The sequence below is a fragment of the Azolla caroliniana genome, unplaced genomic scaffold (genome assembly GCF_043228905.1).
Source record: "Azolla caroliniana isolate FFs.n. ecotype wild unplaced genomic scaffold, voAzoCaro1.0.p SCAF_6, whole genome shotgun sequence".
In the NCBI taxonomy this organism is placed as follows: domain Eukaryota; kingdom Viridiplantae; phylum Streptophyta; class Polypodiopsida; order Salviniales; family Salviniaceae; genus Azolla; species Azolla caroliniana.
The window spans coordinates 16,414,838-16,425,758 of NW_028230441.1; the positions used below are offsets into that span (position 1 = coordinate 16,414,838).

Consider the following 10,921-nt stretch of genomic DNA (forward strand, 5'->3'; position numbering starts at 1 on the left):
GCACTATATAAATAGAATATAATATTTTCCATCTCTACAAGTATATATCATCAAAGAAAGGACCAAATATAAGTGATGGCATATGGCAAAATAAGGATAATATAATCTATGAAAACAAATCTCTTGCCAATAACACCTTTGCTATACCACATATAAAGGGGATATACTCGGGGACACTACCATCAATCTCCCCATAACCATACTCAACATATAAACAAATTCCCGCAGTCCAAGAGAATACATTTCTTGTTTGTAGTCATGCTCAACATACCCTGGTTGTCCACCCTATTTGTTGGTAGTCCTGCTCAACATATATACCCTGTTTGTCCACAAGATATTGCTTTTGGCAAATTTTTGTACATCAAGGCCTTCTTCATCTGTTGTAGTTGAAGACACCAAAACAGTCCATGATGCACATGCCGCTTGAGGTAAAACATGATTGGCCGCCTTGGACAACCCCAATCTATCCTCTCCTATGTCGAAACGACCATGTCCTTCATCTCCACGATCATTGAAAATATACTTGTATTGAATATCCATACCATCAACACTCTGGTTTATCACAACCTTCACGTTCTCACAACAGCCATGCGCCAGTTACACCACAATCATCTACCCACTCATGATAGTCGGCTTCGACCCCCCCACCATCTTCAGTTATCCTTATCATAGAAGAAATTCTTCATTCAGTCCACATCAGTCATCTCGCTTATTAACATCTTGCCAATGCCAATGTCCACGAAAATCCTGTGTTAATAACAAAAAATTAGTCCAAAAGTTTCATCACCCACTCCTGATAGTCGGCTTCGACCCCTCCACCATCTTCACTCATCCTTATCATAGAAAAATTTCTTCATTCAGTCCACATCAGCCATCTCGCTGATTAGCATATTGCCAATGTCCACGCAAATCCTGTATTAACAACAAAAAATTAGTGTAAAAGTTTCCTCACCCACTAATGATAGTCGGCTTCGACCTCCCCACCATCTTCACTCATCCTTATCACAGAAAAAACATTCCTTTGTTCAATCCACATCAGCCATCTCGCCGATTAACATCTTGCCAATGTCCACGAAAATCCTGTATTAACAACAAAAAATTAGTCTAAAAGTTTCCTCACCCACTCATGATAGTCGGCTACGATCAACCACCATCTTCCCTCATCCTTATCCCAAAAAACAATTCTTCATTCAGTTCACATCAGCCATCTTGTCAATTAGCATCTTGCCAATGTCCACGGAAAAACTGTATTAAAAACAAAAATTAATCTAAAAGTTTCCTCGCCCACTCATGATAGTCAGCTTCGACCTCCCCACCATCTTCACTCATCCTTATCACAGAAAAATTTCTTCATTCAGTCCACATCAGCCATCTTGCCGATTAGCATCTTGCCAATGTCCATGCAAATCCTGTATTAACAACAAAAAATTAGTGTAAAAGTTTCCTCACCCACTCATGATAGTCGGCTTCGACCTCCCCACCATATTCACTCATCCTTATCACAGAAAAAAATTCCTTCGTTCAGTCCACATTAGCCGTCTCGCCGATTAACATCTTGCCAATGTCCACGAAAATCCTGTATTAACAACAAAAAATTAGTCTAAAAGTTTCCTCACCCACTCATGATAGTTGGCTACGACCCCCCACCATCTTCCCTCATCCTTATCACAAAAAACAATTCTTCATTCAGTCCACATCAGCCATCTTGTCGATTAGCATCTTGCCAATGTCCACGGAAAAACTGTATTAAAAACAAAAATTAATCGAAAAGTTTCCTCACCCACTCATGATAGTCGGCTTCGACCCCCCACCATCTTCCCTCATCCTTATCACAAAAAACAATTCTTCATTCAGTCCACATCAGCCATCTTGCCGATTAGCATCTTGCCAATGTCCACGGAAAAACTGTATTAAAAACAAAAATTAATCGAAAAGTTTCCTCACCCACTCATGATAGTCGGCTTTGACCCCCCCACCATCTTCACTCATCCTTATCACAGAAAAATTTCTCCATTCAGTCCACTGCAGCCATCTCGCCGATTAGCATCTTGCCAATGTCCACGAAAATCCCCATCAATCATCTCACTGTCATCGAGTATCCCCAATAGCTTAAACCTACAGAAACAAACATGAATGCACACTCTCCTCTCCTTATGAAAATCATTATTAGTCATCCCTATCTAAGGTAAAGCATCATTATTAGTCATCCCTATCTAAGGTAAAGCATATGCTTTACTATCCGCACCAATCATATCGGAGATTACCGCCAAAAGCTTCTTTTATGAAAAGACTCTTGCTATGTCCCAGAATCACCTCTTCCATGTTGATTCATGTTGTGTGCTCTAAGGATGGTGTTGGTGGCAGGAACAACCAATGAGGAGGTATGTAATTCCACTTGACATTAACCTCTGCATCCAAGATGATAGGAATAGATGACCAAACTCTTCTAATTCTCCTTCTTTTTCGACTATTTGTGTTTCCTGATCCCTTACAATTGTCATAATCACCTTTAACCGTATGTACCAATAGGTCCCAAAAAGACTTAACTTGTTCTACAACATGAGTATTTTCATCCTTGTATAGCTTGGAACACCTAGCTTTCCAAAGAACCCATAAACCCAAAGAGGAAACAATTTGCCAAACATAACTCTACAAGAAGAACTTGATTCCCTGCAAGGAACTTGAACCAACATATACTTGCAAACTTCTCACATGTAAAGACAAAGAAGAATGCTGATAATGATAAAAGGTCGTGTGTTGATCCAACATTCCCCAAAAGACTACATCCCATGTGAAGAAAGCCGAGGTATACTTACGACCTAAAAGCCTAAGAATTCAAAACCAAAACCTTTTAGCGAACACACATTCCCAAAATACATGATGCAATGACTCAGATGCAAACCCACACATAACACATGACCGATCACACATTGAACCCCTCAATAGTTCACCTACTGGCAATGCCTAATGAATCATCAAACAACGAAAATGCAATATCTTATTCATACATTTAGTTACCCAAAACCGTTTCCAAAACATCCACATATGAGATGATGAGACATTACCTTCCTCCCAATACTTTTTTCCCATTGGGACCAACTCGGTCTAATTCAACATAAAGTTTCTACCCAACGCCACCGAATATGAGAAGAATGGAAGGATCTTATTCGCTGTGTCAGACATGGACAATTTCCAACCATAATCTGATGGGTCCCACTGTAGATCGACAAGTGGCCTAGAGTGTAAAACCCAAATATGAGATGCATAGTTAGCAATTAACAGACTAGGATCGATCACTAGCAACTGCTTTGCATCGGACATAATTGGAGACTCCTCCGCCACTAATATCAATCTACCATTGTCCAAAACTTCATAGCAATAAAAATTGCCATTATGATGATATAAACGAGCTCTTATAAGTATATTAAATGTCGAAAACATATCGTACCAACTTTGAAAATGATCAAACTGCAAAGTTGGTAGTGTGACCTGATACACCATGGACAATTGAGAGAACATTATCCTTGCCCCTCTTAAATTAGACAACATATTCTTTTGGTTGTGTGCTGAAGTTTGTAAAAACTGTATCCAATCCGCAACTGTACGGGTTGGCACACTATCCATTGCTGCCCAAGATAACCTCGGTTGTAGACGCAAAACACATGCAGCTTCATCAGTAAATAATTTAGGATTCCATATCAAAGGTTCATGCATGAATTGATGATAATTTTTCGATGGCAAGAAAACAAGTGCTTGTCGAAGATTTTCCCATGCCCGAAAAATTCCACTAAAGAAATGTAATGATCCAACATTGGACTTAGGTAATGGAAAATTTGAATTAAAAAACCACCTAAGACTATCATGCCATTGCCCTCCTACTGAGGGCTTGACCTTATGTAAGAGTTGAATCCATAGCTTTTTCCATAACTCATCTCCTGGCAATAAACTCCTAACAACATGTTTAGCAATTAAGGCTTTACTTTGCATAAAAGGATCAATCAAACCTAGACCTCCTTTCTATTTAGATTGTATAAGAACCGACCAAGCTACCTTTGCTACATAATTGTCTGCAATAGTGTTCCCCCAAATGAAATTACGTACTAGGCGTTGAACTTTAAGCATTATTGACCTAGAAAACAACCAGGTAGATGCTATATACCAAATCGAAGACAAGATCACTGAGTTAGCTACAACTACGCGTCCTGCTAAGGATAACTTCTCCTTGTTCCAATATATTAACTTGTTCCTTAATGTTAACAACTCTGCATTTAAACCCAAACCCACTCTACAACCTAAATATCTAATGGATTGACCATGAGGTATCCATGTAAAACCTGAGGTAGGTATATTAACTAGCAGATCTCCCAAAGCGATCCAAAAACCCGATGATTTATCCCAATTTATCAATGCTCCGAATGCATGTGAGAAATCATCCACAGCTTTTTGTACCTGTAACATATTAACTTGTGAGGCTGCAACATATAGAGTTGTATCATCAGCAAACTCACTATCCACGCCAGCGTTTTCCACAAATAGTGCTAAACCATTAATATTTACATCTTGAGAATTTAGATGTACTGAAAATGCTTCAGATACTAATGAAAACAGAAAGGGAGCAAGTGGACATCCTTGTCGCACGGACCTTGACATAGAAAACCGCCTACCAATATCCCCTGCAAATAAAAGAGAACTATGTGCATGACGATATAATGTTGACACTCCTCGTATCCATGTGTTGGGAAAACCCATCCTAACCAATGTTCCCTCCATGAAATCCCATTCCACTCTATCATAAGCTTTTTCAAAATCAAGAAATAACATTGCTAGATCTTGCTTATGTAATTCAGCAAATGCCACCATTTCCCAAAAAAGAATAATATTGTCAAAAATACTTCGCTCTTTCATAAAATCGGTTTGGGAATCATGAATTAGCTCCGGAAGATAAGGTTGTAACCTTCTAGCTATCATTTTTGCTAATATCTTATAAATAACATTCAACAAAGTAATTGGTCTCCAATGACGAAGTTCTTCTAACTGTCCATTTGTTTTAGGAATCATATAGATTAACCCCTCAGTCCATTCTTGTGGCATATTTCCTAAGTCTAAGATCTATTGATAAGCTTTAGTGATGCCATCACCTATCAAATCCCAATATTGTATATACCATTGAACTCCCATCCCATCCAATCCAGGACAAACATCCTTTGCAAGGGCTTTTACTGCTTTAAGAATCTCTTGAGAACTTAAAGGTTGTAGAAGACATTCTGAAAGTTGTATCAACACCCTCTTATGAACCCTTGACCATATGATGTCCCTTTTAACTAAATCATCCCCAGAAAAGGATCTAGCTTTCAATAAAGTCTCATAATAATCAAAGGCTATTTGACGCATTTGATTAGGATCAGTGGTATAAGAACCATCATGACATTTTAACCAAGAAATCCTAACAGTCGACTTATGATGATTATGCACTGCAACGAACATTTTATTGACTTTATCTCCCGATTCTGCCCATGTAGATGATATATTATGATAATTAAAATCAGCGGAAATCTTTTCTAATTCCAATATCTGATTCCCTAGTTGTACCACTCGGGAAATTATATAACTTGAATATGGTGTTTTTTCTTGTAGATGTTACAAGGACGAAAGTCTTCCTATTTTAGTAAAAGACGCATAGAATATTTGTTTAGCCTTAAAATGGAAAAATTGTTGTATTTCACCAAGAGCCTTTTGAACACTAGATAGTGCATAATCATAAGAATAGTCATATTTATTCCAAATATTATGTACACTAGGAGCACACTCTTGACTAAGAAAGACATGATTTGGAATTCTAAACCTAGAAATTTTGTAATGTTCCTGCAATACTATAACTAAATGAAGTGGTGCATGATCAAAAAAGGAAAAGGAAGGTATGATTCCAATGGAACCTCCTTTGTCCCATAAAAACTTATCAGCATAAAATCTATCTAACCTAGATAAATTGGTATGTGCTTCTCTTCTATTTGACCTTGAGTAAGCTAACGAATCTTGTATCTTTACAAAAGAAGGTACATGCCACAAGTCCATTAAGTCCAAAGAAAAAATCAAATGTTCCCATTCATATAATTCTGTGCCGGATAATGTTTGTGATGTGCCTCCTAACCTATCACACACATCCTCCAACATATTAAAGTCACCCGCAATTGCCCAACAGTCAATAGCCGGTAACTGTGATATTATATTCTTCCATAATATCGTTCTATCTCTTGCATGATTCGGTGCATAGATATTTAGCAAACCCCACTTCTTCAAACCTAGTTGAAAAATTACATAATGACCTCTACCACATGTCAAGATGCCATAATGTAAGAACGAAGGCCACCAAATATCATTTATTGCAATGCAAAGTCCCGCTTTCAAACTATTATCACCAATCGCAAGCACCCAGAACTGCCTCCACTGGCCTGACAACAAGTTTCCATATTTTTGGATCTTTTGTTCATTTAAATGATGCTCTTGAATAAGAAGAACATCAATCCTACCTACCAAAGACTTCCTTAACTAACGACAGAAGACACTCTTTACTTTACAACAATGTCTACCTCCTAAACCCCGTACATTCCATGAAATAATATTTAAGCTATCCATCATTCATGTTTTTCCCTCCTACTCTCTTTTCAGTAAGTGCAACATCTCTACCCTTCCGACCATCCTCTGAAGCTTGTAATTGTCTCCTATTTGACCAAATGTCTTTCCCAGTCAATTTATGTGCTCGCACTCGCACATGCTTATCTACTATAGAAACCCTATTGGAAGACACAGTGGTTGTAGTAAACGTTATTATATTCCCACAATCCATGTGAACATGTTGAAGGTCTACCTTGTGCACTTCAATTTTTTCCCCCATTCACACCTAAAGACCTATCATCTTGTTTTAGTTTATCTAAAAGCATATGTTTATCCTTATTCCATTGATTATTAACCTTAGAAACATATTCTACAATTTGTACCTTCAAAAGTATGTCTTGTGAATTTTGTTCCACCCGATCTTCCTTTGTGAAGTTTGGAATGGAAAACCCCACCTCCATTGTACTAATCCCTGCATCTTTTTGCACTTCCTACAAAGACTAATAAGGATTAGCTTCAAGTAATAACATTGGATTAACCATCATACTAGACGGTTTAAAAACATGTTTATTAGAAACTGTAGACCAGTCATCATAATTAACATCTGGTTGATTAGGTGGTTGGGCCTCATTGTACGGATGTCGCTTCTGACAATCTCGACCTAAATGACCAAACTGATGGCACACAAAACATTGATAAGGCAGTCCTTGATAATATACCTTTTGCACAACCGGTGGTTTATTTAAAAGTGAATTAGGGAAAGATATAGTTGTTGGCAAACGAACGGATCTTGGTGCGATCAACCGAACAACTGGTACCCCACCCATTCTATCTGTCCCATGAGCCTGTCCATCACGCGTGGCAATGACTTTACCTAGCAAAGCCCCAATGATAACATCCTCGAGACATGAATTGAATGTCGAGAATGTTATCCGCTTCCTCCGAGAAAGCAGCGTACAAAGTATGACAGAGCTCCGATCTATTCATTCGCGAACCCTGTACCTGCACTACCAAAGAGAAAGCTTCCAACCTATTTACCTCACCCAAAACTATAGCTCTGTCCTCCTCTGACAATACAAGGTCAACTGACTCATGACACAGATGAGGCGAAAGTTGGGGGGGTGCACCGGACTCCCCTGCTCGCGTATAGGGTCCAGCCGCAGAAGAAGTATGGGGCTGGCCCGCGGTCGATCTCCTGATCATTTTGGGAGCACCTGTCATTGTGGTTACGTTGTTCGCGCCACACGCGACTTGCGTTTTCTCTGTTGTCTGCATTGTCTCGATACATGAGGTAATAGATTACATATTACATGATTGTCAAAGGAAAATAAGGTGTGCATACTTTTACTATTTGTTTTTTATTTGAGTCGTTACTTATTATTTTTATTAGTGATTACTTGTTTTATGTATTTTATATGTATAGGAATCATGTTGATTCTTCACAAGTTAATGACAATGGTGGTTGCAATTGGAGATCCTTGAAGACATTGTAATTTTTACTACAAACTTTTTACTATTTTGGTTTTTATTCAATTCTTTCAATATTTTATTACTAATTACTTGCATCTTTTACGTATTTTATACTTTTAGGAATCCCTAATTCAAACTTAAAGAAAACATTGGAAGCAAAAAGTGGAACATTCGTTTACATAAAGGGATTTGGAAAATGTTTCATTTAAAGTTTGAAATCTATTATATGGATTCTTATTCTTAAGTTGTAGGATTTCAGGCTTTTGTTATCATTCCAAAAAACATTTATTTTTTTATGTTATATCTTATCTTTCTCCACAAATTAGTAATTTTCAGAAAATGTGGTACATAAATTTCTGTTTATTTTATGATGTTCTAGAGTCTTTGGTTCGGTTCAATTTATAGTTCCATTTTGGTTGGATTATGTAAAAAACAGTTTGGTTTGATTTGGTTTTTATGTATGATAAAGCAATTTGGTTTTTATTTTTGAAAAACCAGTTTGGTTTGGTTTAAATTTTTCGTAAATGATTTGGTTTCTCCTACCTTTTAAACAATTCGGTTTAAATGGCTTCAAATTTTTTTAATGGTTTGGTTTGGTTTTATTATGAATAAATGGTTTGGTTTGGTTTCAAGGTCCAAAAACCAAACCAAACCGTGCCCATTGCCAATCAAAAACTTGATTCTACTCAACATCACTATTCAATTTAAGAAAGACTAACTTTTTGTTGTCATTCATGCAATTAAAACTTAGAGGTGTTATTTACACAAAAATCTTTTTGAGGTCACAATAGACCATTGTCCTAAATGTAATTTTGCACTCAACATGATCTTGTTGGTCATAAAGATCAATGGCAAACCTCATTCAAAACTTTGATTTTTCCATTAATTATCGTAAAGGTTCAATAAACACAAATGTCAGTGCTCTTAGTCATATTCATGCATATAATTTTCTTAACTTTAGTGAATTAAAATCTAATCTTTTTTAAGAACTATGAGGGGAATACCACGATGCCTACTTTCTTTGAAAGATACCAAATGAGAGTTGAATCTGGTAAAGGCACCACTAAAATCACCATACCCTCGAAAACGACCTTTTACATTTGTAACTGATTTCCCTCAACTAGGCACCCTTGAATACATAAAAGACTCATTCTAACTTGAAACAACTTCTTTTGGCCTAAATTATCCCATGAGAAGCAATTAGCAACAATTCGGTTTGAACCGCATCGAAGTGCTAAATCACAGTTGGATTGTTTAAATGACTAAATTTGGTTAGATTCAAGTATGATTTTTCGTAAACGGTTTGGTTTTCGTTTGATTTGGCTATGGTTCGGTTTGAGCCTTAGTTTATTGGTTTGAAACCATGGTTTAAATTGTTTAAAGAGCTGCTTAAATGTTTAGGGTTGACATTTTGTTGGATATTTTCTTGAACAACATTTTAAAACTTTTAAGGCTAATTTTGATCATTTAGGACACCTTTGGATATTTGAATTTGAACTAACTTGGAAAAACACATAAGACAATCTTAGAGAGTATTTTGTAAAAGAAGAAAGTTGTTTCTCTTCTTCTATTATTGCTTCTTCTTCTTCTTTTGCTAAGTTCTTCCTACTTTCATCTTCTTCTTATTTCTTCTATGTTCTTCCTCTTCTTTGAAAACTTGAGTTTATAATTACTTGTCAAGGCCCTATAATTTGTTTTGTAACAAAACCAAAACCAAACCACGTAATCGTAATTTAACATCTTAATGGGTTTGTAAAACTCGAGAACTATTTAGTTTTAGCTTGATTTCCTATGACGGTTTAGTTTGAACTGTTTTTGTTAAAATAATTGTGTGGTTCTATTAGGTTCAGGTTAAGTATTAATTTATAAAATGATTTGAGTTTGAGACTCCTAAACCAAACGAAACTACTGTCGCTTGTTAGCCATGATGTGCACAAACTTATGTATTTATATGTTTGTAATGTTAGATGAATAAGTTTGAGCGACATAAAGTTGCAAGTCCTCTACATCCGCTAGATATTCACTGTTGGGTTCTTGTTTTGAATCACAAAAACTTATCCACTTTAGGGTTATGAGAGTATTTATAGATAGGGGGGAAAAACCTCCTAAAGAGGGACAAAATGCCCCTTGTCCTAAGTGTGTTCACACACATCATTGTCCTAAGTGTCTTCACACATCACTATCCTAAGCGTGATCACACACATCACTATCCTGAGTGTGTTCACACAACATTGTCCTAAGTGTGTTCACACACATCACTACCAAAATATAACTTGAGTTTATAATTACTTGTCAAGGCCCTAAAATTTGTTTTGTAACAAAACCAAAACCAAACCACTTAATCGTAATTTAACGGCTTAATGGGTTTGTAAAACTCGAGAACTATTTAGTTTTAGCTTGGATTTCCTATAACGGTTTAGTTTGAACTGCTTTTGTTTAAATAATTGTGTGGTTCTATTAGGTTCAAGTTAAGTGTTATTTTTATAAAATGATTTGAGTTTGAGACTCCTAAACCAAACCAAAATATTGTCGCTTGTTAGCCATGATGTGTGCAAACTTATGTATTTAAATGTTTGCAATGTTAGATGAATAAGTCTGAGCGACATAAAGTTGCAAGTCGTCTACATCCCCTAGATATTCATAATAATAAATGGGAAAGTATATATGGATTTGATTATTAGCTTGCTCGAACAAAATAAGGTCACAACTTTATATGGGTGATTATTAGTTGACTCACAAAATTAGCAAAGTTTATACCAACTCAAACCATGATAACGTAGCCCTTCCTTATCAATGTTTTTGTTTTGTCAAAAAAAGATACTACATTAGTATTAGAAAC

General features: G+C 36.5%; 1 protein-coding gene across 1 annotated transcript; it reads right to left on the reverse strand.

Moving 5' to 3' along the window:
* Positions 1–1,850: 1,850 nt before the first annotated feature.
* Positions 1,851–5,091, reverse strand: LOC147863198 (uncharacterized). Its single transcript, XM_087321784.1, has 6 exons — positions 4,335–5,091; positions 3,139–3,935; positions 2,849–2,964; positions 2,396–2,593; positions 1,999–2,115; positions 1,851–1,905 (listed from the first exon to the last, which is right to left on the reverse strand). The coding sequence occupies exons 1-6, from the start codon at positions 5,089–5,091 to the stop codon at positions 1,851–1,853; spliced, it is 2,040 nt and encodes a 679-aa protein (XP_087177910.1).
* Positions 5,092–10,921: the final 5,830 nt, after the last annotated feature.